This window comes from Callorhinus ursinus, unplaced genomic scaffold (assembly GCF_003265705.2).
Source record: "Callorhinus ursinus isolate GAN/ISIS: 27379988/994484 unplaced genomic scaffold, GSC_fseal_2.0 scaffold18, whole genome shotgun sequence".
Taxonomy (NCBI): Eukaryota; Metazoa; Chordata; class Mammalia; order Carnivora; family Otariidae; genus Callorhinus; species Callorhinus ursinus.
This window is the reverse complement of record NW_027397080.1, coordinates 1,053,518-1,078,364: the sequence shown is the minus strand read 5'-3', so window position 1 is coordinate 1,078,364 and position 24,847 is coordinate 1,053,518. Positions and strand designations below refer to the sequence as shown.

The 24,847-nt window shown below is 46.4% G+C and overlaps 1 protein-coding gene across 2 annotated transcripts; it reads left to right on the top strand.

Moving 5' to 3' along the window:
* The first annotated feature begins 1,806 nt into the window (after positions 1 to 1,806).
* AKR1A1 (aldo-keto reductase family 1 member A1) lies at positions 1,807 to 15,121 on the top strand. 2 transcript variants are annotated; one of them, XM_025856771.2, is made up of 9 exons: positions 1,808 to 2,185; positions 8,977 to 9,066; positions 11,457 to 11,576; positions 11,733 to 11,884; positions 12,509 to 12,704; positions 13,571 to 13,770; positions 14,026 to 14,098; positions 14,240 to 14,326; positions 14,969 to 15,121. In XM_025856771.2, the coding sequence occupies exons 2-9, from the start codon at positions 8,983 to 8,985 to the stop codon at positions 15,032 to 15,034; spliced, it is 978 nt and encodes a 325-aa protein (XP_025712556.1). In that variant the 5' UTR covers positions 1,808 to 2,185; positions 8,977 to 8,982; the 3' UTR covers positions 15,035 to 15,121. The 2 variants fall into 2 exon arrangements, with proteins under 2 accessions (XP_025712557.1, XP_025712556.1); XM_025856772.2 differs by lacking the exon at positions 11,457 to 11,576 and having other exon boundaries at positions 1,807 to 2,185.
* The last annotated feature ends 9,726 nt before the right edge of the window (positions 15,122 to 24,847 follow it).

The window sequence follows — 24,847 nt, the reverse complement described above, 5'->3', positions numbered from 1 at the left end:
GTATTACCCCTTTGCTACAGAAAAGGTTAACAACCTGCATTAAGGGCTAGTTTCTGAGCTGTCCAGGGTTTAGAAATGATTCTGCCCTTTAGAGACATTCATGAACTGGAGAGTTTAGGCTTTCCTTAAATGTGCTCCTGCCCTCTACTACAATGTCACTGGAAGTTCAGCACATGAAGGCAAGATCTTGTTCAAGGTATTTTCAGCATGCTAGCAGAATATCTAGCACACAGTAGGGCCTCAGTACTAGTTGCATGAAGGACACTCTACTGGATGAAAGACACTCAGCCTAATATTAACTCCTGGAGGTGAATCTGGATTTACGGTCTCCCTTTCCCTCCCGACACTGGTAAGAAGTATGGAGAGGGTCTGAGAGACTAAGAGCCAGGTGAGAGAGTATGATTAAGCACCTCCCCTCACTGTCTTGCCTCAAGTTCCTTTTTAACTAAGAAAGGTACATAGACCGGGACGCCTGGGTGGCTCAGTCAGTTAAGCATCGGCCTTCAGCTCAGGTTATGATTCTAGGGTCCTGGGATCAAGTCCCACATCGGGGCTCCTTGCTCAGCAGGGAGCCTGCTTCTCCCTCTCCTTCTGCCTGCTGCTCCCCCTGCTTGTGCTTTCTCTGACAAATACATAAAATCTTAAAAAAAAAAAAAAGGTACATAGGCCTACTCCCTGTCTCCAGGCTGTGAGCTTCTAGGGTGGCCCCTTTATTGCCCAGATTTGCATACAGGAATCTGTTAAGGGAACCTGAACTTTGTTCTTAGTTTCTGCTTCTTACTGTCTGGTTCTTAGTTTCTGCTGGGACAACCCAATCTAGAGTTTGACGGATATAAAATTCTGATCACATAATCTGGAATCTGAGTGACTTTATGAGGACAGATGGCATCAAACGTTGGGCATTTGGTCTACCAGGACACCACCTGTACTGAGGAAATGGTGGGGAGTAATCCAGGGGGCAAAAAAAGATGGGGAGGAGTAGAGGGGCAGGAAAAGACGGAGATGTGGAGAGAGAAAGGCGAGCTACACAGAGGGGAAAACACATAAAATGCAAGACACCTCTTGGTCCAAATGGCAAGGGGTATTCCAAACATTGTATCTGTAACTTAATAGCTTTGTGACTTCCGGCAAGCTACTTTACCTGGCTGAGTCTGTCCAATCTGTAAAATGGAACGTGAATACTTCCCTCACAGGAGGCTTCCAGTGTACTGGTAACGTCTGTATCTTCACCTGGATAATAATTACACTGGAAAAAAAATAGAGCTGTACGTTTAAGATTTGTGCATTTTTCTCTATGTATGCTATACCATACTTCAATTAAAAGACTTACAAAAAAATTAAGAACATTCCCTTTACAGGGTTGTGGTGAAGATTCAATAAAAACATGTTTATCAAGTCTAGCACAGTACTGGCACATTAATGCGCGGCCAGTGTCCACAGTCCAGATAGAGGGACAAGGAACTTTCTATCTCTTGGAGCCCAGAGGCTCGAGGTCTTCCTTTTAAGTTAAAACTTTTATGCCGCTGCTACGCTCCGAGCCTGTTTGCCTGACCAAATAACCGCGCCAGCTTAAGTATACGCTGGAAACCCGGGCAGCCCGTCTCTATGGGAGAGGAGAGAGAGCTGGTGCTGCGAATCCAGGAGGACACGAGACAGCAGAGGAACCTGCAACGTGTCACCCAGGAGCCTCCTCCCTCCAGCAGAAAGGTCCCCAGCAGCCTAGAGTGGTGTCGCCGCGGCGCGCGGTGCAATGTGGGCCAGCAGAGGCACCGCCTCCCCGGCCGCTAAAGCCTCCCACGTGGCCGGCGGCTTGTGCTTCGCCCGACCCCCGCCTCCTCCAACCCTGCGCAGTGAAGTGTGTCTAAACTCCAGCCAATCCGACCACTAGCAGCCAGAGGAGGAGACGATGCATGCTCGCAGCTCTGGCTTCCGCCCTCCGGGTCTTCACGAGGGGCAGGGGTGAGGTCCACCACTGCGCGTCATGCTGAAAGCCCGGTCCTCTCCCCGCCTCCGGGAGGAGCTTCCTCTTCACTGCCAGACTTAAGCCAGGTCCCCGTCTTCACCATCAGGCCAACTTCCCTTGCAGCCCACCGCTTCCGGAAGCTGAGGCCTATTGGCTCGTTGGCGGGGCGCAGGACCGAGCAGAGATCACACTGTCTTGTTCACGCTCTGTGTTCCAGCCGAGGTGAGTTTCTCCTACTGCTGCCCCCATCTCTGTGCCTCCGGAATAGAACGGAGAGCGCAGGCTCTGGAAGCAGTCTGACTCGGTTTCGGATTTGAACTCTGTGTGGTCTTGGATAAGTTCTCAGTTTCTGTGGACCTCAGTTTTCTCACCGATTAAATGAGTTCCTACGTCAAAACTGTAGTGAGAATTAAGTGAGATAAAGCTTTTAAAGCGCCCGTCAACTATTAGGTGCTCAGTAAGTTTTAGTTGTCCTCTTTTTGTTTGCTCACCAACACGATTTTTGCAGGAACTCTGGCCTTTCTATGGAATTGCAGAGATACTTCTTGGAAGTGGTCGGAGTGAGTAGACTTAGCTTACTTAGGCACCTACCTTGGGTTTGGGAAAGCTAGGGCATGTTTTTCCGTTGCCTCAGACCTGTTACAGCGAGACTGGATGGATTCTGAACTGTCACCAGATGGGGTTACTATTAACTAACTCTTCCCTTCAGCCTACCTGTACTCAGGCTGCAAGATCTCCCTAAAAGAGTCCTGATGGTTTTAATCAAGCCTATTACTTTCCCCAAGATCTCAGTTTTCTTATTTGTACAGGAGCAATCCCAGTATCATCCTGTATGAAGCCACTGCTTTTTTTTGGTTTTGTTTTGTTTTGTTTTTCTGAAAATGGTAAAGTGCTTTGATATTTTCCAGAGATGATTCTTTCCAGGTTACCCAAGAAGTAAAGAAAGAAGGTGATGAAGGCAGTAACTTCCTCAAATGCACTCCCCCATCCCAGCTGTCAAGCTCTCTACCATTTGCCTTTGTGTGTGTCTTTAGTGTGTGTGTACGTGCGCTCACATGTGTGTTTCTATGTATATGTATGGGGCAGGCACTCTAGGAGTGATGGGTTTAGATAGATGATACACTCTGACCTCAAGGATTACCGTGGTCTGTGAAGGAAAGCAATATAAACAACTGCAGCTAAGCCCACAGCTATCAGTGAGTGGGAGGAGCAAGTCCTAGCTGAAGGATGAGCCCCAGCCAGCCAGGCAAGGGTGGGACTTGGGGAAGCAAAATGTGCCTGGACTCAAGTTAGTGGTGGCTGGTTCTGCACTCTGAAACCTGGAGTTTGCAATGAAGAGGTGGAAAAATGAGGAAGGTGGGAGCCAAGTTAAGAAAGGTATTACTAAGGAATGTAGACTTTATCCTGAAGGTAGGCAAGGACTGCTGGAGGAGTTTGAGCCTCTGGGTCACGTGGTCAGATTTAGTGAATGGATTGTGGGGAGAGCGGCCAAACTGGAAGCAGAGAGATGGGTGGTTCAGGTAGGGGTGGTTCAAGCTAGAGCAGTAGCCTTGGAGGCAGATATGGATGGACTGGAGAAAGACATAAATATATATTTTAAAATTCTTTTCACATATGTCAAGAAGTACATGAACTGTTACTGCAGTCTTAGGTTTTACATTACAGTCCAGAGCAAACTATCTTTTTAAAAAATACTTACCAAATTAAAAAAAAAATTTTGGGGGGGCGCCTGGGTGGCTCAGTCGTTGGGCATCTGCCTTCGGCTTGGGTCATGATTCCAGGGTCCTGGGATCGAGTCCCACATCAGGCTCCCTGCTCATTGGGAAGCCTGCTTCTCCCTCTCCCACTCCCGCTGCTTGTGTTCCTACTCTCACTGTCTCTCTCTGTCAAATAAATAAAATCTTAAAAAAAAATAAAAATTTTTTTAAAGATTATTTATTCATTTGACAGAGAGAGACAGAGCACAAGCAGGGGGAGAGGCAGAGGGAGAAGCAGGCTCCCCGCTGAGCAGGGAGCCAGATGCGGGGCTCGATCCCAGGACCTGGAGATCATGACCTGAGCTGAAGGCAGATGCTCAACCATCTGAGCCACCCAGGTGCCCCTTTAAAAATATTTACCAATATTAATAGGATTTTTAACCCAACCAAATAGACCAAATCTTGGTCACTGTTACATATTTAAAGTGGTTTTCCATGCTGGCTTATTAGAAGTACAGGTAAGGGTATACCCCCCTACCCATCACCTGTCAGAATCATAATCTGATAGATAATAGTCAGAAATGCCAAATGAACTGAAATGCTTTATTTAGATGGCTTTTCAAAATCCCATAGATTATACTATGAACATGTTTGCTTTAACAAGTTTTTATCCAGGGCCTTGAGTCCCTGCTAAGAGAGCATACAGAATGAAGAGCATGGGTCAGGCACTCTGCATAGTGCTTTAGATATAGCATCTTGGGGTGCCTGGGTGGCTCAGTCGGTGAAGCATCTGCCTTCGGCTTAGGTCATGATCCCAGAGTCCTGGGATCAAGTCCCACATCGGGCCCCTTGCTCAGTTGGAGCCTGCTTCTCCCTCTGCCTGCCGCTCCCCCTGCTTGTGTGCTCTCTCGCTCTCTCTCATAAATAAATAAAATCTTTTTAAAAGATTTATTTATTTATTTGACAGAGAGAGGGAACACAAGCAGGGGGAGTGGGAAAGGGAGAAGCAGGCTTCCCATGGAGCAGGGAGCCCGATGCGGGGCTTGATCCCAGGACTCTGGGATCATGACCTGAGCCGAAGGCAGACGCTTAACGACTGAGCCCCCCAGGCGCCCCGTAAATAAATAAAATCTTAAAAAAAAAAATAGATACAGCATCTCTTCAAAAGATGGGCCAGGGGTGCTGAGATTCAAACCCAGGTCGTGCAACCCCAGGCCTTGAACTGTTCCCTTTGTGCTTTGCTGCTGGATTTGATGAGAACAGTTTTGGACATGTTGAGTCTTAGATACCTATAGGACATACTGGTGGAGATGTCCAGAGGGAGTTGAATGTCCAGAACTCGTGTGGGCAGAATCAATGTTTATTTTTTTTTATTTTATTTTTTTAAAGATTTCATTTATTTATTTGAGACAGAGAGAGAGCACATGAGAGGGGGGACGGACGGAGGAGAAAGCAGACTCCCCGCCGAGCAGGGAGCCCGATGTGGGACTCCAGGGACTCCAGGATCATGACCTGAGCCGAAGGCAGCCACCCAACCAACCGAGCCATCCAGGCGCCCCAGAATCAGTGTTTAATGTGGTAACTGAAGATGTGAGCTCAACCAGGGAGTGGGAAGAGGATTGGGAACAGAACCCTGAGGGACACCAGCATTTATGGGAAGTAGAGGAAAGGCCCACGTAGCCAGAGAACACTCATGTAAATACTGCTTCCTCTTTTTCCTGTGGTTTTTTTTTTTTTTAAGATTTTTTTATTTATTTGAGAGAGAGAGAATGAGAGATAGAGAGCACGAGAGGGAAGAGGGTCAGAGGGAGAAGCAGACTCCCTGCCGAGCAGGGAGCCCGATGCGGGACTCGATCCCGGGACTCCAGGATCATGACCTGAGCCGAAGGCAGTCGCTTAACCAACTGAGCCACCCAGGCGCCCCTTTCCTGTGTTTTTGAGTTCCCTGCATCCAGGCAGCAGCTATAGAGCCCTCCTCTGAGAAGGGAAGACAGCCCCAGAGAGAAGGAACATAGGTGCTGACTTGGGAATAATAAAACCTGAGTCCCTTTTTTTTTTTTTAAGATTTTAAGTAATCTCAGCCACCCAACGTGGGGCTTGAACTTACAACCCCAAGATCAAGAGTTGCATGCTCCACTGAGTGAGCCAGCTAGGTGCCCCTAAAACCTGAGTCTTGATATCACCTCTCCCCACACATGGCCAAAATCTTCTTTTTTTTTTAATTTTTTTTATTTATTTGAGAGAGAGAGGGAGCGAGCACATGAGTGGAGGGGCAGAGGGAGAGGGAGAAGCAGACTCCCCGCTGAGCAGGGAGCCTGATGCCCGATGCAGGACTCCATCCCAGGACCCTGGGATCATGACCTGAGCCGAAGGCAGGCGCTCCATGACTGAGCCCCCGAGGCATGCCAGCTTTTCTCTTTTATGTGTAAAACCTCTCCCAAGTTAACGGGGGTTTTGAGTGCTGCCAGAGGCCTTGATAGGCAGTTCCTGACACCTTCAGAACCTGTTAATGCAGGAGAAGGCTGGAATGCCAATGCAAGAGGCAGAAGATGAGGGTAGAGTGAAGAGCTGACAGAGTATGACTTCCTGTCCTAGAGACAAACATTTGTTCTCATTGTGGCCCCTCCATTCTCTCCTTTGGAGCTCTTTCTTGGGTGAAGTTCTTTGTTAGGTGTTCCTTCTCCTATGAGCTCCACTCCCCCAAGCCTCAGCTGTTTGGGATTTCAGTTTCACCATCAAAAGAAAGGGAGAAGCAAGCATCAGGTTTCTTCCTTTTTGCCTTAGATCAGGCTTTTGTTCAAGCTTTCAGGCTAAGTCCATGTGTAATTTCAGAGTTCTCCAGTGTGTGCTAGGAGATCTGGGAGAGGCCATCAGGTCACCTGTTTGGGGATCAAGCCCAGGATACTAAGCCACAGACCCTGGTGGCGACTGGCAGGCTAGTTCCTGTGAGGTCCGGACATTCTTGCCTGATCCCTGGGAAGTTTGTGTCCCGGGGAAGTTTGGTAACAGTATTGCCCTCAGTGATCTGTGGTTTGCTGCCCAGACTGAACATTTTTGTTTTTTGTTTAGCAGAAAAAGGTGGTCTCCATGACCAGGTTGTACTAGACTATAAAATTCTTCCAGAGTCGGAAGTATTAGGAAAGACAATTTTGATATGTCAGCTATCCTTAAAACTTATCTTATTTCCTGCTCTACTATATCATTCTTGATGTCTTTTCAGAACTTGGAAACAAAGGTTATATATATATTTTTTTAATTTTTTTTTATTTGACAGAGAGAAAGACAGTGCGAAAAGGAACACAGCAGGGGCAGAGGGAGAGGGAGAAGCAGGCTTCCCGCAGAGCAGGGAGCCCGATGCGGGGCTCGATCCCAGGACCCCGGGATCATGACCTGAGCTGAAGGCAGACACTTAACGACTGAGCCACCCATGTACCCCAAGGTTATATTTATACAGTTATTGCTGGCAATGCAGTCAATCCCAAGGGAGTGATATCTGTAGTACTGATGAGATCAAGGGAAAAGGTTATTTCTACCTTATTGGCTCTTAGGGTGAGCATTCTTTCTCTTTTCCCTTTTGCTTGGATAATTCCTATTGAAGTCAAGACTTGATTCAAGGGCACCTTGCTGGCTCAATCAGTAGAGAGTGCAACTTTTTTTTTTTTTTTGAGAGCAGGTGTGAGAGGGAGAGAATCTTTTTTAAAAAAAAATTTTTTTTTTTTAAGATTTTATTTATCGGACAGAGAGAGAGCACAAGCAGGGAGAGTAGCAGAGGGAGAAGGAAAAACAGACTCTCCCGTGAGCAGGGAGTCCAGTGCGGGGCTCGATCCCACGATCCTGGGATCATGACCTGAGCCAAAGGCGGTCGCTTGACCGACTGAGCCACCCAGGCACTCCTCTTTTTTTCTTTCTTTTTCTTTTTTTTTTTAGATTAGGGGGTTGGGGCAGAGGGAGAGGGAAGAGAATCTTTAGTAGTCCCTACACCCAGCATGGAGTGCGATCTCACAACCCTGAGATCATGGCCTGAGCCGAAATCAAGAGTCAGTCGCTTAACCAACTGAGCCACCCAGGCACCCCAAGCATGCAGCTCTTGATCATGGGGTTGTGAGTTTGAGCCCTATATTGGGTGTAGAGATGACTTAAAAATAAAGTCTTAAAAAAAAAAAAGTCAAATATTACCTCCAAGAAGCCATCCTAGCAGGGTTACTCTTTTCTTGTAGCTCTTGCGCAGATTTTGATTCTGTCTTACACATTGTACTGTTATCCTCTGTCCTCACCGCACCAGCCTGTAAACTCCAAGAGGGCAGGGACTCTATTTGAATACGTGTGTCTCTTAGGCCTAGCACAAGGCCTGGAACGTTCGTCATTTACTGACTGAGTATTCTTGGCCCTTTGGAGATTTCTGATTTTCAAAGCTCCAATCACCCACGTATTTTATTCAGTTGGAAATTTTCTCGTGTCTATAGCTTACTGCTTTCTGCTGTGTCTGATTCCCCTTTCTGGAAAGCCTTCTCCCCCCTGACTCTTGGGAAAGTCCAACTCACTCTTAAAAGCCAGTGTCAGTATTTCCTGGTCCTTGCCCTACAGAAGTCATTTGCTTTTCTGTAGCACACTGTAATATGTGTCTACTGTGAGGCACAGCACATGAATTTTGTAAGTCTCTGTTTACCTGCCCTTTTCTTGCCTTTATCCATTGGCTTCTCTTTGGATCTTTGGCTCTGCCACTTCTCAGGTGTTGATTTGGGGGCAAATAACTTCACCTCTCTGAGTTTGTTTTTTTCACCTAAAAAATGGTCTACTTACCTTTTAAGAGCCTACTCAGGCCTAGCAGCATGCCGATCAGACCTCTTTTTGAGGGACCAGGAGAATCTGTAGTTTCTGACAACCTCCTGGGAATGTTCATTTCATCTGCAGAGAAGTGACCTGTTCCTGAATCCGTTCTGTCACCTGGTCTCACTCTGACTTATAATGGCCTTTTTGCCTGTCTTACCCTGGCTTGAGACGTTATGTGGTCAAGGCTGGGTACTTCAGGGAGCCACTCACCTTGGTCTCTTGTATTGGAACTCTCTAACACAGACCTTTAGCTTGGCAGAAGGAAGGGCAGCCGTGCCGGTGGTCCAGTTAATGTCTGTCCAGGAGCTACTGGCTTTGGCTGGTTCGGGCTACCCTGTCTTAGCTGCCCTCTGCTCACAGTCATGTGTGCACAACCTCTGTGCTCCCTTTACCAGCCATGTTTTACAGGAGTCTTGACCAATGGGTAGCTGAGGCTCAAGCAGCCACACTGACCCCCACCCCATTCTCTTCCCATCTGTGTTTCAGGGGGCAATGGCGGCTTCATGTGTCCTCCTGCATACTGGGCAGAAGATGCCCCTGATTGGGCTGGGCACCTGGAAGAGCGATCCTGGCCAGGTGAGAGATGGAGGAAGGGGAGGAGGGCTTCTTGCACCTCTGCTAGGGAAAAGGCAGAATTTGGGAGAGGGTCCCTGAATTTTCCCTAGCAGTCCCATCGCTGTACTCCATTTCATGTAGGGATGAGCCTGAAGGGCAGTGGGAAGAAACAAGGGAAGAGACCGGTAGCGAGCCCTTGGCTTCCTGAGCTGACTCAGAGGAAGGACTGAGGGGCCCAGAAGGGTCAAGAGAGTAGGAAGAAGCCCTTTCCCTAATTGGATCTGCACTGAGTGCTGTGGCAGACATGGGACCCCTCTGTGCCTGACCCTGTGCTGACCCCTAATATGGCACTTACCACCCTGTGCTACTGACTGACTGAATGAGTATTGTCATGTCGCCCTCTCCCACATAGGGCTCCTTTTTTTTTTTTTTAAGATTTTATTTATTTATTTGAGAGAGAGAGAATGAGAGATAGAGAGCATGAGAGGGAAGAGGTTCAGAGGGAGAAGTGGACTTCCTGATCAGCAGGGAGCCCGATGTAGGACTCGACCCTGGGACTCCAGGATCATGACCTGAGCCGAAGGCAGTCGCTTAACCAACTGAGCTACCCAGGCGCCCTCCCACATAGGGCTCCTTAAGGGCTGGGCCACTTCCCAGTGCTCAGTCCAGAGGTAGGCACATGCATGGCAGGTGTCAGGGTTTGAAGAATAGCTATGTCAACTGCTTAGACCAAGGGTTAGCAAACTTTTTCTTAAAGAACCAGGTGCTTAATAATTTAGATTTTGCTGGACAAGTTGCAAAATGGGGACGATTATGTACTGATAAAACCATTTAAATATGTAAAAATAATTCTTAGCTGAAAAAAAAACAAACAAAAGGCAGCTGCTAGCTGGAATTTAATAACCCCTGGTGTAGACTCTTCCAGCTTAGGGGAGTGTGGGAATAGAGACCTGCTTTCTTAGGGTTGTCATAACTAGAGATGCAACTCCCACCTAGGGTGGGGCATCTTCCCAGGGCTTCTTCCTTGCTCTTTGGAAATCTGAGTCAGAGTTTAGAGAAGTTTGGGGATTAAGTTTGAGAGGGACTCTGGCAGGGAGAATAGCCTCTTCTCTCTGGGATTTCGGCTGGTATTTGTGGTGTGCTCTGCCTCTTTTCCCTTTGCTTTCCTTCCTCCAGCTGCTTAGAACCCTGGAGCCAGGGTCTTTGTGCTCCAGGTAGGCACTGACGTGACCCAGGCGAGTCCAGGAGCTAGATAAGGTCAGGGGGTGGAGATCAGAACTGGGCCAAGACTGGGGGTATGGGGCAAGCAGGGCTGAGGGGAGTACATCTGGATAGTGAGAGTTGTACCTAGATGGGGATCTTAAATGGCAAGGCCCTGGCACCCTTGGTTCTGTTTGTTTTTTTTTTTTTAAATAAATTTATTTATTTGAGAGAGAGAGAGATGGAACAAGCCGGGAAGAGGGAGAAGTAGACTCCCTGCTGAACAGGAAGCCCGACGTGAGGCTTGATCCCAGAACCCTGGGATCATGACCTGAGCTGAAGGCAGACGCTTAACCAACTGAGCCACCCAGGCGCCCTTTTGGTTCTGCTTCTGATGCCGGTTTTCTAGTCTGGTTTTTAGCAAATTGACTGACCTGTCCTACTTCCTGTCTGCTTTCTTCTTTACTGACAGAGGGCTCTGGGCCTCCATCTCACTTTTCTGCCTTCCTTAATTTTTTCTCCCTCTCAGAACTCTTCTGCTCCCCTGAACTCCCAGAATTCAGGTGATCTATGTGGCTCCATAAGGATCTCTCTGTGTGGCCTTAGCCTATGAATTACTTACCTGTGTATCATGTTTCCCTAACCAGCTCCTCAGGCCTGGGGAACCAGTCTCTATGACTTATACTTCTGTTCCCTGTCACTGTATCCATCCATCTTCTGAGCATCTAACTGGGAATACAATGTTAGTTTTTTACTGGTCCCCACTGAGATTGCTTGGATAGGAGGGAATCTTGGGGGTTATTGGGTTGGCGCAAAAGGTTTAGAGTCTCTGAAGAGGCTTCTGGTCCCCTAGACTAGAACCATCTTTCATCTTCTCACCCCTACTTTACAGATGACTGCAGTGGTATATTCCTGCCCCTCTCCCATCAGTGACCCTCAGGAGGGCAGTTTTTTTTTTTTTTTTAAGATTTTATTTATTTATTTGACAGAGAGAGTCACAGTGAGAGAGGGAACACAAGCAGGGGGAGTGGGAGAGGGAGAAGCAGGCTTCCCGCTGAGCAGGGAGCCCGACGCAGGGCTCGATCCCAGGACCCTGGGATCATGACCTGAGCCGAAGGCAGACGCTTAACGACTAAGCCACCCAGGTGTCCAGGAGGGCAGTTTCTGCCTAGGCCAACAGAGCTGAAAGCTCTGCTTCTGTCACCTGGCAGGTGAAAGCAGCTGTTAGGCACGCCCTGAGTGTAGGCTACCGCCACATTGACTGTGCTGCTATCTATGGCAATGAGACTGAGATCGGAGAGGCCCTGAAGGAGAACGTGGGACCCGGCAAGGTGAGGATGGGGCCACAGAGGGATGGGGTGAGAGGGCTGGGGCCTGGCTGGAGGGATCTGGGGGCATCTTCCTTCTAATTCCTCTCCCAGAGGTGAGGGTGGGTAAGACTGGGTGCCCACAGCTCTTCTCACTATGGGCCCTGCCCCCTGGACCAGGTGGTGCCTCGAGAGGAGCTGTTCGTGACTTCTAAGCTGTGGAACACTAAACACCATCCCGAGGATGTGGAGCCTGCCCTCCGGAAGACACTGGCTGACCTCCAGCTGGAGTATTTGGACTTGTACCTGATGCACTGGCCTTATGCCTTTGAGTGAGCCTTGCCAGGGTCTTTATCCGGGGAGTCGGGTGTTGGGGGGGTCCTGTTAGTATCTTGTAAGGCACAGTAGCAGAGCAGGAGAGGAATACTGCTCAGCTTGCCATGCGAACTCAGCCTTTTATGCGAGCAGAGCCAGGAGTTTAACTACAGAAAAGGAGCGTAGCTTCCTGTGGTGGGTATCCTAGGGGCACATGAGTGGTCCCTCCTGCTCCCTTTATTCATTCAGGAAACTGCTGGCTTTTGCTGAGCTAGGCCTAGGGTTGCAGTAGAGAATCAGCTCCAGCAGAGGGTGTGAAAGGAGCCTTACCATCAGCTCTGTGCCCTGTACTGGAAGAAGGTTGCAAGAGCCTGCAACCTCTCTGAGGAGGAAGGAGTTCAGAAAGACTTCCCAAAGGAGGAGAGATACAGTCTGTGTCTAGGAAAAAGAGGAGAGGAAATGGGCGTTCTATATAGAGTTAATGCCTGGGTCATGACCTGAAAGGGAGAAAAACCATGCTTGTTTCTTATTCTTGGCCTTTTGCCCTTTCTGGGCTTAGTATGGGGACACAGAGTGACTGGATAAGGTAAGTCAGGAGCCTGGCATTTGTGCCCACTCGTGGAGGACTGTTTTTCACTTAGGCGGGGAGACAACCCTTTCCCTAAGAATGCCGATGGGACTATCCGCTATGACTCTACCCACTACAAGGAGACCTGGAAAGCTCTGGAGGCACTGGTGGCTAAGGGGCTAGTACGGGCACTGGGCCTGTCCAATTTCAGCAGTCGGCAGATTGATGATGTGCTCAGTGTGGCCTCTGTGCGCCCAGCTGTCCTGCAGGTGAGCACAGCAAAGCAGATCTGTTGGTTTGGGGGTATATGTGTGTGTGCAAGAACATGAGTGAGCAAATGATAGGTCTCCTTCATGGAGATGGCTAACAAGTTTTCAGGAGTGTTGGTGTAGGGGCACCTGGGTGGCTCAGTCGTTAAGTGTCTGCCTTCGGCTCAGGTCTGATCCCAGGGTCCTGGGATCCAGCCCTGTATCAGGCTCCCTGCTCTGCAGGAAGCCTGCTTCTCCCTCTCCCACTCCCCCTGCTTGTGTTCCCTCTCTCGCTGTGTCTCTGTCAAATAAATAAATAAAATCTAAAAAAAAAAAAACTGTTGGTTTAGAAATTCTCTGCATAAACCAGGGCATCGGGGCACCTGGGGTCGGTTAAGCATCTGCCTTCAGCTCGGGTCATGATGGATCGAGCCCCTCATCGGGCTCCTTTGAGCAGGGAGCCTGCTTCTCTGTCTCTGTCTCTCTCTCTCTCTCTCTCTCAAATAAATAAAATCTTAAAAAAATAAAGAAGGGCAGTGAGTTAACTACACTAGAACTAAAATAAAAAAGGGCTAAAAAGTCTTTTTGATTCAAACACAATGGAAATAAATATGAATAATGTACATGTAAAGTGAGGTTCTGTCCGTGAGAACAAGTACTATGTATCGGTTCATATCAAATACAAGATTAGAAAACCAAAAATACAGACAGACATTGAAGTGTGGGAAGAGAATGAAATGGACGGTGGAAGGTGGAGAATGGGAAAAGTGGGCTGAGGGGAAGTGGGTGGGTCAGCAATGCAAGGTTGGTCAAGATGTGCACGACTGGGTGGGGCCCCGCAAGCTGGGTGGGGCCAGCCTGTACTGATGGGTTTTTTCTTGTTTCAGGTGGAATGTCACCCATACTTGGCTCAGAAGGAGCTGATTGCCCACTGCCAAGCTCGGGGCCTGGAGGTGACCGCTTATAGCCCTCTGGGCTCCTCTGATCGAGCTTGGCGTGATCCTGATGAACCGGTCCTACTTGAGGAGCCAGTGGTCCTGGCCCTGGCTGAAAAGTATGGCCGGTCTCCAGCTCAGATCCTGCTCAGGTGCGGCAGTCTTGGGTAAAGGAGGTGGGTGAGGGCACCTGGTTTGGGAAGCCAGGGTTGAGGGATTCCTTATCCAACTACCTGAACGAGGCTGCTAATCTTGCCGTGTAATCTGGGGGAAGCTACTCTGAGGCATGTCCCCCATTCCATTGGGGCTCAGGGACTCCAGGAATTTAGAGAAGGCTGAGTGGAGGTCGAAACAATGCTTGTGAGGACTGACTCCTCTTCCTCATCTACTTCAATCCCCCACCTTAGGTGGCAGGTCCAGCGGAAAGTGATCTGCATCCCCAAGAGTATCACCCCTTCACGTATTCTCCAGAATATCCAGGTACTTGGTGATGGGTTCTGTCTTCTTTAGCCCACTGGGACACAGTCTGATTCTGATTCTGCCTGACAAGAAGATAGTGTTCTGGAATCCCAACTTCTGCACACGAAACTGGCTTTCCTGACCCCCACTTTCCATCCCCAGGTGTTTGACTTTACCTTTAGCCCAGATGAGATGAAGCAACTAGATGCCCTGAATAAAAATTGGCGATACATTGTGCCCATGCTCACAGTGAGTATATATCACCTGCCAGAGTTAGGGAATGTAAGATTTGGGGTGGAATTCTGGCCCAAATCTGGCCTCAACCTTGCTGGTTAGAGGAGAGGCAGGATGTTGGTAGGATTGTTGTCTTGGACACAGTGGGCTCCTTTCTTTTTCTTAAGCTTGGGGAAATAATATAGTTCGGGGAGAAAGCATTATAGCCTCTGAGTCCTAGTCCTGCCTCAATATCTTGTGACTTAGAACAAGTTATTTCACTTCTATAAGCCTCAGTTTCCTGTCTGTAAAATGATCCCAGTTCCTGACACCATAGCCAGTTCTCAGTAAATGGTATAAGTAAGAGGAACCTAGAAGGCCTCAACCTTGGTAGAGAGATTGAGGTTGGGTTGAAGCCTGTTACAGATAGGAAAATAAATATTCCTTATTCCAGCTGAGACTGCAAACTCTTACGGGCAGGGGCAGGGGCAGGTATATACCAGGCTATGGTTTGCTGGGATGCTGTCAACACTGGCATTCTCTGAGGCCCAGGTACCTGTACTACCATCTGGCATAGTACTGTATACAGGTGATGTTCAGAGGAAGATTCAGGGAAAGATGCTGTGTCTGGAATGTCAACTCCTCCTAATGGAGCCATCTGTCTGTCTCTCTTTCCAGGTGGATGGTAAGAGGGTCCCGAGAGATGCAGGGCACCCTCTGTACCCCTTTAATGACCCATACTGAGACCACCACTTCCTGGTTCCTTCCCAGCTCTCTAGCTACAAGGTACTGCCACCTGCAGAAAGGAGTTAATAAAGCCATTGGAGCATCACACTACTTGCTTGTCTTATTTGTCTGGTCAGACCATTTCCCTTAGGAATGCAGGACTGAGGGATGCTGGGTGCCACCTGCCCCAAGCCCAGACTGCCTTTCTTTTTTGGTTCTGGAGAAACTGGGATATGGCTGAATTCCATTTCTACTTTCTTGAATTAGGTACATTGAGGGAGTAGCGCCATGTAGTGGCAGCTCTCAGCACTACATGCTGTCCCAGGGTGCCCAAAATTTGTCTTGTCAGGGTGAGATCGAGGTAATGAGAGTCCTGTGGTTTCCTGGCACTGCTGGGCCTGGGACTTGGGTTCCCACCCCACCCCACCGCCTTGTTCAGTGCCTAGATTTAGGACTATGAAGAGCCAAAAAAACACTTATATTCAGAAGTTCAGGAGTCCCAGGTTAGAAAATCAGGAAAGGTGGGGATAGGGGCTTTGTCTCAGACACTCAGGCAGTGTGCATCTGAAGGACGTTGAGTGAGTCTGAAAACTTGTCACTCTGCACCTGTCTTAAGGTCCTATCTTAGGTATTTTATAGTCCCACCAAAGGCCACTGAGGTTTTAGGAGGGAATTTTGAAAAATTCTTCTAAACTTAAGTCACACAAAACTAATTTTAGTTTTCCAGTGGAACCATTGCTCTTCACTCAACAAATATTTATTGTGTACTTATATGAGTTAGGCACAATGCCGCACCCGGGAGACCAAGACACATAGGTCCCTACAGTTTAATGGAGGAGACAGACTTTAATTGCATAATTAGTTTAATTACACTTGGAAGAAGTGCTATGAAAAGCACAGAGTGAGGAGCGTACTGATTTAATCAGCTGAGATATAAAGGATGAATAGGGATTAATTAGTTAAAAGAGGTGAGAGTGGGAATAGTCTTCCATGCAGATTGGATAGCTTGTGAGGAAAGCCTTGAAACTGGAAGAAGCTGTTAGAAAAACCTAAAGAAGTCTTCTGTGATAGAAACTGAAAGTCATTGGGGGTGGAATGGCATGAAATAATGCTGGAATTAGGTAGGGCTTGTGATGGAGAGCCTAGGAAACTGAGTTAAGATTCTGAGTTTAGGGGCGCCTGGGTGGCTCAGTTGGTTAAGCGACTGCCTTGGGCTCAGGTCATGATCCTGGAGTCCCAGGATTGAGTCCTGCATCGGGCTCCCTGCTCAGCGGGGAGTCTGCTTCTGCTTCTGACCCTCTCCTCTCGTGTTCTCTCTCTCATTCTCAGATAAATAAATAAAATCCTTTAAAAAAGAAAACAAAAAAATATTTAAAAATAAATAAAAAAGGGGCACCTGGGTGGCTCAGTCGTTGAGTGTCTGCCTTCAGCTCAGGTCATGGTCCCAGGGTCCTGGGATCGAGCCCCGCATCGGCCTCCCTGCTCTGTGGGAGGCCTGCTTCTCCCTCTCCCACTCCCTCTGCTTGTGTTCCCTCTCTCCCTGTGTCTCTCTCTCTCAAATAAATAAATAAAACCTTTAAAAAAATAAAAAAAATAAAAAAAGATTTTGTGTTTATCCTGAAGTAGCAGGAAGCCAAGGATGAGTTTGGAGCAGGACTAACTTGGCTTAATTTGTGTTCAGCAACACAACACTGGTACAGTGGAGAGAATGGATCAAACGGACAAAAAGTAGGTGGAAGGAAGCATGTTGGAAGTTAGTCTTTCTCTCTGGTCCTTTCTACCTGGAACAACCCACCCCTTTGCCCATTTGCGGTTAACACCAATTACTTCAATGTTCAGTTTAGCTGTCACTTCCTCTGAGACATCTTTCCTGACCTCACCCTCCCCAAGTGGCTTTTTTTTTTTTAAGATTTTATTTATTTGGCAGAGAGAAACACAGCGAGAGAGGGAACACAAGCAGGGGGTGTGGGAGAGGGAGCAGGCTTCCTGCCGAAAAGGGAGCCTGATGCGGGGCTTGATCCCAGGACCCTGATATGACCTGAGCCAAAGGCAGACAATTAATGACTGAGCCACCCAGGCGCCCTCCAAGTGGCTTTCTGTATGATTCCATAGCTCCTTGACACACTTTCATGATCCAAGTTTTACAGTTATGAGGTAGTCTGAGTATTTATTAGTTTGCTAGGCCCGCTGTAACAGTACCACAGAATGGGTGGCTTAAACAACAGAAATTTATTTCTCACATTTCTGGTAGCTATAAATCCAAGATCAAGGTATCAGCAGGCCTGCTTCCTTCTGAAGGTCATGAGGGAAGGATTTGTTCCAGGCCTTTCTCCTTGTCTTATATATGGCTATCTTCCTGTGACTTTACATTTTCTTCTCTGTATGTATCTATGTCCAAATTTCTTCTCTCTCTTTCTCTCTCTTTTTTTTTTAAAAGATTTTATTTATTCATGAGAGAGAGAGAGAGAGAGAGAGAGGCAGAGGGAGAAACAGGCTCCCAAGGAGAGGGAGCCTGATGCGGGACTTGATCCCAGGACCCTGGTATCATGACCTGAGCCGAAGGCAGATGCTTAACCATCTGAGCCACCCAGGCACCCTCTTTTTTTTCTGACCACTAGAAAAAACACAGAAGTTTATTATTCCTGTTATGAAGGTTGGGTCTTTATAGGATGAGGGAGGGAATTCTGACTGGGGGAAGAGACCCCTACTTGCTGGTGTTGAGTGGGTTCCGCAGGACCGTGATGACCAAGTCCCCACACAGGAACATTTTGGAGATGTACCAGTACTTGCTGACTGGCTTGCACTTTTTGCCCTTGCCACTCTTGGGGATCTCAGTCCTAATCTGTTTCACATTCTCCAGCATCAGGTTGCAGTACCTGTTTCCAAATACAGCCACATTCTAAGTACTGGGAGTTAGGACTTCAGTTTATAAATTTGGGGAGGAAACCATTCATTCAGCCCATCTGAGGAAGCAGAAGTTATCATAACATAAATTATTCACTAATAAACTGCTTCAAAATTATTCCTGATTCAAACGTTTCATCTGGCTTAGCTTTAGTATTGCTCTGTTGACATCTTTGTGTAATCAATGGATAACACAGCACACATCCATAGCAAAGTAAAGTTGCAAACCTTATAAAAGATGTATTACTTGAAATAGTGAAAGTGATGTTGGGGAGCTTCATACAACATACCCAAAGCCATTGAAAAGTGAAGATCGGATAGTTAACCAAAAAAAAAAAAGATGAGGACACTAGCCTTCAAAAGATGATGTTTGGAATATCAAAGTATTAAGGAAAGCTTTTTGGAAAACTATGAAGTCTTCAAGTATTTTTGCAAAAAGCATTTTTTTTTAAAGATTTATTTATTCATCTGAGACACAGAGATAGAAAGAGAGCATGAGCAGGGAGAGAGAGAGAGGGAGAAGCAGGCTCCTTGCTGAGCCAGGAGCCCGATGTGGGGCTCGATCCCAGGACCCTGGGATCATGACCTGAGCCGAAGGCAGATACTTAACTGTCTGAGCCGCCCAGGCGCCCCTGCAAAAGGGATTCTTTATATGATTATTGTTTTTTTTTTTAAGATTTTATTTATTTATTTGACAGAGAGTTAGAGAGCACAAGTAGGCAGAGTGGCAGGCAGAGGGAGAGGGAGAAGCAGGCTCTCTGCTGAGCAGGGAGCCGGACATGGGGCTCGATTCCAGGACCCTGGGATCATGACCTGAGCCGAAGGCGGCCGCTTAACCGACTGAGCCACCCAGGCGCCCCTATATGATTATTGTTTTAAATAAAAGGCCACAGACGCAGAATTTAAAAATGAGACTTGCCTTTTTAAGACGACATTCCAGAAGAAAGGAAAAGAGTGCTTGCCAGTCAATGGCTAGCACCACCACATTCCAGTCTCTTATATCAAAATTTTTTATACACAAGTACAATCTAAGACCTCTCAGAAACTGCCTTGTGGTCTGCAAGGGAGGAGGGTCTGTCTCACACTCAAGTAGGAAATATGAGACCTTGTGGCATTGTGTAGCAGAAGGAATGTGCACCTTGTAGTCAAAGGTTGGCAAACTTAAAAAAGGATACTTCAAAAAGGGACTGATAAGATGTATTTGAAAGAGGGCACAGTATTTGTTGAGGAAAATATCCATGAATTGGGGCGCCTGGGTGGCTCAGTCGTTAAGCGTCTGCCTTTGGCTCAGGTCATGATCCCAGGGTCTTGGGATTGAGCCCCGCATCGGGCTTCCTGCTCCATGGGAAGCCTGCTTCTCCCTCTCCCACTCCCCCTGCTTGTGTTCTCTCTCTCGCTGTGTCTCTGTCAAATAAATAAAATCTTAAAAAAAGAAATATCCATGAAGGAGCCCTGATACTTGTCTAAAGCTTTAAAACACTGAAAAATCTCTTTATTGGTCGAGATGTTAACTTCTAGAATGTTCATGACAAGTTCTGTTGATTTTCCTCTATTTTTTTCTTTCTTTTTTTTAAAAGATTTTATTTATTTATTTGACAAAGAGAGAGAGCACAAGCAGGGGAGTGGCAGGCAGAGGCAGAAGGAGAAGCAGACTCTCCACAGAGCAGGGGGAGCCTGATGTGGGACTCGATCCCAGGACCCTGGAATCATGACCTGAGCTGAAGGCAGTTGCTTAACCAACTGAGCCACCCAGGCGCCCTCCTCTGTATTTTTCTAAAGATTTTGTTTATTTGTTAGAAAGAGAGCACAAAAGGTGGTGGGGAGGCAGAGGGAGAAGCGGACTCCCCACTGCACAAGGAGTTTTATTATTTATTTATAAAAAGGTTTTATTATTTATTTATTTATAAAATGAAGGTTTTATTATTTATTTACTTATAAAAAGATTTTATTTATTTATTTGACAGAGAGAGACACAGCGAGAAAGGGAACACAAGCAGGGGGAGTGGGAGAGGGAGAAGCAGGCTTCCTGCCAAGCAGTGAGCCCAATGTGGGGCTCGATCCCAGGACCCTGGGATCATGACCTGAGTGGAAGGCAGCCTCTTAATGACTAAGCCACCCAGGCGCCCCTGTTTCCCGATAAAATTTTTTGAAAGCTAGAATTCATATAAATGCAACTCTGTGTCCTATGAATTTTGACATATAGAGTGTTCATTATCACTCAATTCTAGGTATTTAACTTGCTTCATGATTTTTTTAACCCAAGGGATGGGTATTTATACTGTTATTTACACTACATACACTTGACCCTTGAATAATGCAGAAGTTAGGAGCACTGATCCCTCTTCCCTCTCACCGCCACACGAAAACCCACATAATAGCTTTGTGACTACCCCAAAACTTAATAGCCTACTGTGAACTAGAAACCTTACCAATAAGATAGTTAATTAACACACATTTTGTATGTCATATTCATTACATACTGTATTCTTACAATAAAGTAAGCTAGAGGGAAGAAAATGTTATTAAGAAAACCATAAGGAGGGGTGCCTGGATGGCTCAGTCTTTGAGCTTCGGCTCAGGTCATGGTACGGGGGTTCTGGGATCCAGCCCTGCATCGGACTCCCTGCTAGGCCGGGGCCTGCTTCTCCCTCTCCCACCTCCCCTGCTTTGTGTTCCCTCTCTAGCTGTCAAATAAATAAATAAAACCTTAAAAAAAAAGAAAGAAAAAACCATAAGGAAGAGAAAATACGTTTACAGTGCTACGCTGTAAAAAATCCATGTGTAAGTGGATCCACGCAATTCAAACTCATGGCTTAGTTGTTGGAGAAGATAGTCTGTATAATAATAATAATGATGATTCTTTAGAATTTACTGAGACTTTCTTTGTGGCCTAAAATATGGTCCATTTTTGTAAATGATATGTAATACTTGAATATAATGTGTATTTGCTGTTTTGAGTATAGATTTTTTTGAGTATAGATTTCTATACGTATTTAGTCACTTGAGCATAGTAATAGTATTAGTCATGTTTTCAACATTTCTGCTTTTTTGTGTGCTTGTTATGATTTCTGAGTGACATGCATTTAAAAAAATTTTTTTTAATTTATTTATTTATTTGACAGAACACAAGTAGGCAGAGTGGCAGGCAGAGGGGGAGGGAGAAGCAGGCTTCCCACTGAGCAGGGAGCCTGACGTGAGGCTTGATCCCAGGACCCTGGGATCATGACCTGAGCCGAAGGCAGACGCTTAACTGACTGAGTGACCCAGGCACCCCTGCATTTAAAATTTCAACACAGGGCACCTGGGTGGCTGAGTCGATTAAGCGACTGCCTTCGGCTCAGGTCATGATCCTGGGGTCCTGGGATTGAGTCTGGCATCGCATCGGGCTCCCTGTTCAGTGGGGAGTCTGCTTCTCCCTCTGAACCTACCCCATCTTGTGCTCTCTCTCTCACTCTCTCTCAAATAAGTAAAATAAAATCTTTTAAAAAAAATAAAGTTTCAACACAATTTTTTATTTTTTCAAAGATTTATTTATTTGAGAGAGAAAGAGAGAGAGCATGAGCACAGGTGGGGTGGGTAGGGGCATTGGGAGAGGGAGAAGCAGACTCCCAGCTGAGCAGGGAGCCTGACTTGGGGTTTGATCCTAGGACCCTGAGATCATGACCTGAGCCGAAGGCAGACGCTTAACCAAGTGAGCCACTCAGGTGCCCCTCAACTACAATTGTTATTATTTTTATTTATTTATTTTTTAAAGATTTTATTTATTTATTCATGAGAGAGAGAGAGAGAGAGAGAGAGAGGCACAGGGAGAAGCAGGCTCCCAAGGAGCAGGGAGCCCAATGTGGGACTTGATCCCAGAACCCTGGGATCATGACCCGAGCCGAAGGCAGAAGCTTAACCATCTGAGCCACCCAGGCACCCATACAATTATTATTATTTTTAAAAAGATTTTATTTATTGGGCGCCTGGGTGGCTCAGTTGGTTAAGCCACTGCCTTCGGCTCAGGTCATGATCCTGGAGTCCCGGGATCGAGTCCCGCATCGGGCTCCCTGCTCGGCAGGGAGTCTGCTTCTCCCTCTGACCCTCTCCCCTCTCATGTGCTCTCTCTCTCTCTCTCTCATTCTTTCTCTCAAATAAATAAATAAAAAAAATCTTTAAAAAAAAAAAGATTTTATTTATTTATTTGACAGAGAGAGACACAATGAGAGAGGGAACACAAGCAGGGGGTGTGGGAGAGGGAGAAGCAAGCTTCTCGCCGAGCAGGGAGCCTGATGCGGGGCCCGATCCCAGGACCCTGGTATCATGAGCTGAGCTGAAGGCAGACACTTAACGACTGAGCCACCCAGGCACCCCTCAACTACAATTATTGATTTATCTCTATTTATTTTGCAACTCTAGTAGTTGCTTGATATGTGATAATATACCTAAGAAGTTTATTTCTGTCTTATATAACATTTTGAGAATAAGCAGCTCAGAGGTGGTATGGTGGCTCCATGATGCTAGGAACATAGGCTTCTCCTCTATTACTGCTTTGTCATTCTTGGGACACTGCCCTGATTGACATGGTCCAAGAAGATTCACCACCAAGTCTTGTGAAAGACAAGCCCCTTCCCTTTAATGTGTCTATAATGCACACATTGCTTCTGTTCACTTTCCATTGACCAAAACGTCATCATGTGAACACTACCTCCATGGGTCAGTGATGATTTTAGTTTTTATTCTCGTGGCTTTGCACTAAAATAAATACATAAATTAAAATCAGTGTTCTGGGGCGCCTGGGTGGCTCAGATGGTTAAGTGTCTGCCTTCGGCTCAGGTCATGATCCCAGGGTCCTGGTTAATCGATTAAGCCCTACATCAGCTCCTGGCTCATCGGGGAAAGTCTGCTTTCCCTCTCCCTCTGCCTCTCCCCCTGCTTGTGTTCTCTCTCTCTGTATCTCTGTGTCTCAAATGAATAAATAAAAATTAAAAAAAAATCAGGGTTCTTTTATTACTATAGAAAAAGGGAAAAACGCAGGGCGCCTGGGTGGCTCAGTTGGTTAAGTGACTGCCTTCAGCTCAGGTCATGATCCTGGAGTCCCGGGATCGAGTCCCACATCGGGCTCCCTGCTCAGTGGGGAGTCTGCTTCTCCCTCTGACCCTCCCCCCTCTCATGCTCTCTCTCTCAAATAAATAAAATATTTTAAAAAAAGAAAAAGGGAAAAATGCATATGGAGAGACAACTGTCACAAGGTCCCAACATTTTGTATGTAATCATTTAATCCCTTTCTTTTCAATATCCTTCTACTTTCAAATTTCACTCAGTTCAACATCCTTTTCTGTTTTATCCTGTCCAGAAAATAGACTTCTAATCTTCTACTGCTTTGGGGGAGTAGCTTTAGACTAACTGCTTCTTAAAATTTTTCAACATAACCCACTTTTTTCAGCCTTATCTTCATCCTTTATTCCTAGGGGTACCTGCTGCAGCCAATTCCTGAGAGTTCATGGTTTCTCTATTGTCAATCTGGTTGCTTCTTGGCTTTCCCCATTGGGACTCTCCTTTCTTAGTCTGCTAGGTCAATTACTACTTGTCCATTCATTTTCCAGCTTTTAAGATTTTATTGCTGTTGCTTCCTCTCCCATTCTCTTTGATCTTGTTTTAACTTAAAAACAACAACAAAACAAACAAACAACAAATAAAAGAATTTCCTTTATTGTTATTTAGATAGACTTCAAAAGGGAAGGGATGTAAATGCATGTGTTCAACCCACCATCTTTATTTATTTATCTATTATTTTTTAAAATATTTTATTTATTTGACAGAGAGAGACACAGCGAGAGAGGGAATACAAGCAGTGGGAGTGGGAGAGGGAGAACCCACCATCTTTAATTGGATGTGCCCCCCAATCTGTTAAATGTAAGATTTCTGTACCCCCCAAAAGTCCCATTACCTTCATTACTTACTATGAAATATTGGTTCTTGGGCGCCTGGGTGGCTCAGTTGGTTAAGCGACTGCCTTCAGCTCAGGTCATGATCCTGGAGTCCCGGGATCGAGTCCCACATCGGGCTCCCTGCTCAGCGGGGAGTCTGCTTCTCCCTCTGACCCTCCCCCCTCTCATGTGCTCTCTCTCTCTCATTCTCACTCTCTCAAATAAATAAATAAAATCTTTAAAAAAAAAAAGAAATATTGGTTCTTATTTTAAGTAGATATATTCTGAATGAAACTTCTTCCAGTTCTAATTATGATTATACTATGATTGCTTCATTCATTCATTCTTCCAAAAATTCACTTTGGACACCTAGTAATAGTCAGCCACTATTGTATGCATTGGGGAGTTAGCTGTAAACAAAACAGATAAAATCACATGGAACCTATACTTAGAACTAGGTGACAGGTAAAAAAAAAACAAACAAAAGCCCTAAGTAAATAACCTCAGATTTTGATGAGCACAATGGAAGAAATAAACAAAAGGAAGCTAATTTTGACTGAGTGGACTGGGAAGGCCCTTTGGGGTAAGTAACATTTAAGATGAGTAAGAGCTAATCATTTCAAACTTCTGGGAGAAGAGCTTTCTAGGCAGTCAGGTAGCAAGTGCAAAGGCCTCTGGATATGAGAAAGGGCTTGGGCATTCTGAGGAACAGAAAGATCAACATAGTAGGATGGTAAAGTGAGGGGAGCAGTATGAGATGAATTTGGAGAGGTGGATTGGAGCTAGATCATGTAGGACCTTTCAGGCAATGATAAGGAGCTCAAAATTCCTTTTTTTTGTTAGAGAGTGGGGAGGGGGAGGGAGAGAGGGAGGAGAGAGAAATTTTTTTTTTAGACTTTTATTTATTTATTTGATGGGAGGGGTAGAGGGAGAGAGCGCAGAGATTCCCAAGCTGATTCCGCACTGATTGCAGAGCCCCACACGGAGCTCTGACACCCCTGAGATCATGACCTGAGCC

Coding starts and splice junctions, on each gene's coding strand:
- AKR1A1 (XM_025856771.2), top strand. CDS start 8,983: ATGGCGGCTTCATGTGTCCTCCTGCATACTGGGCAGAAGATGCCCCTG. Junction 9,067..11,456: donor GGAAGAGCGATCCTGGCCAG/GTGAGAGATGGA, acceptor GTCACCTGGCAG/GTGAAAGCAGCTGTTAGGCA. Junction 13,771..14,025: donor CCAGCTCAGATCCTGCTCAG/GTGCGGCAGTCT, acceptor CCCCCACCTTAG/GTGGCAGGTCCAGCGGAAAG.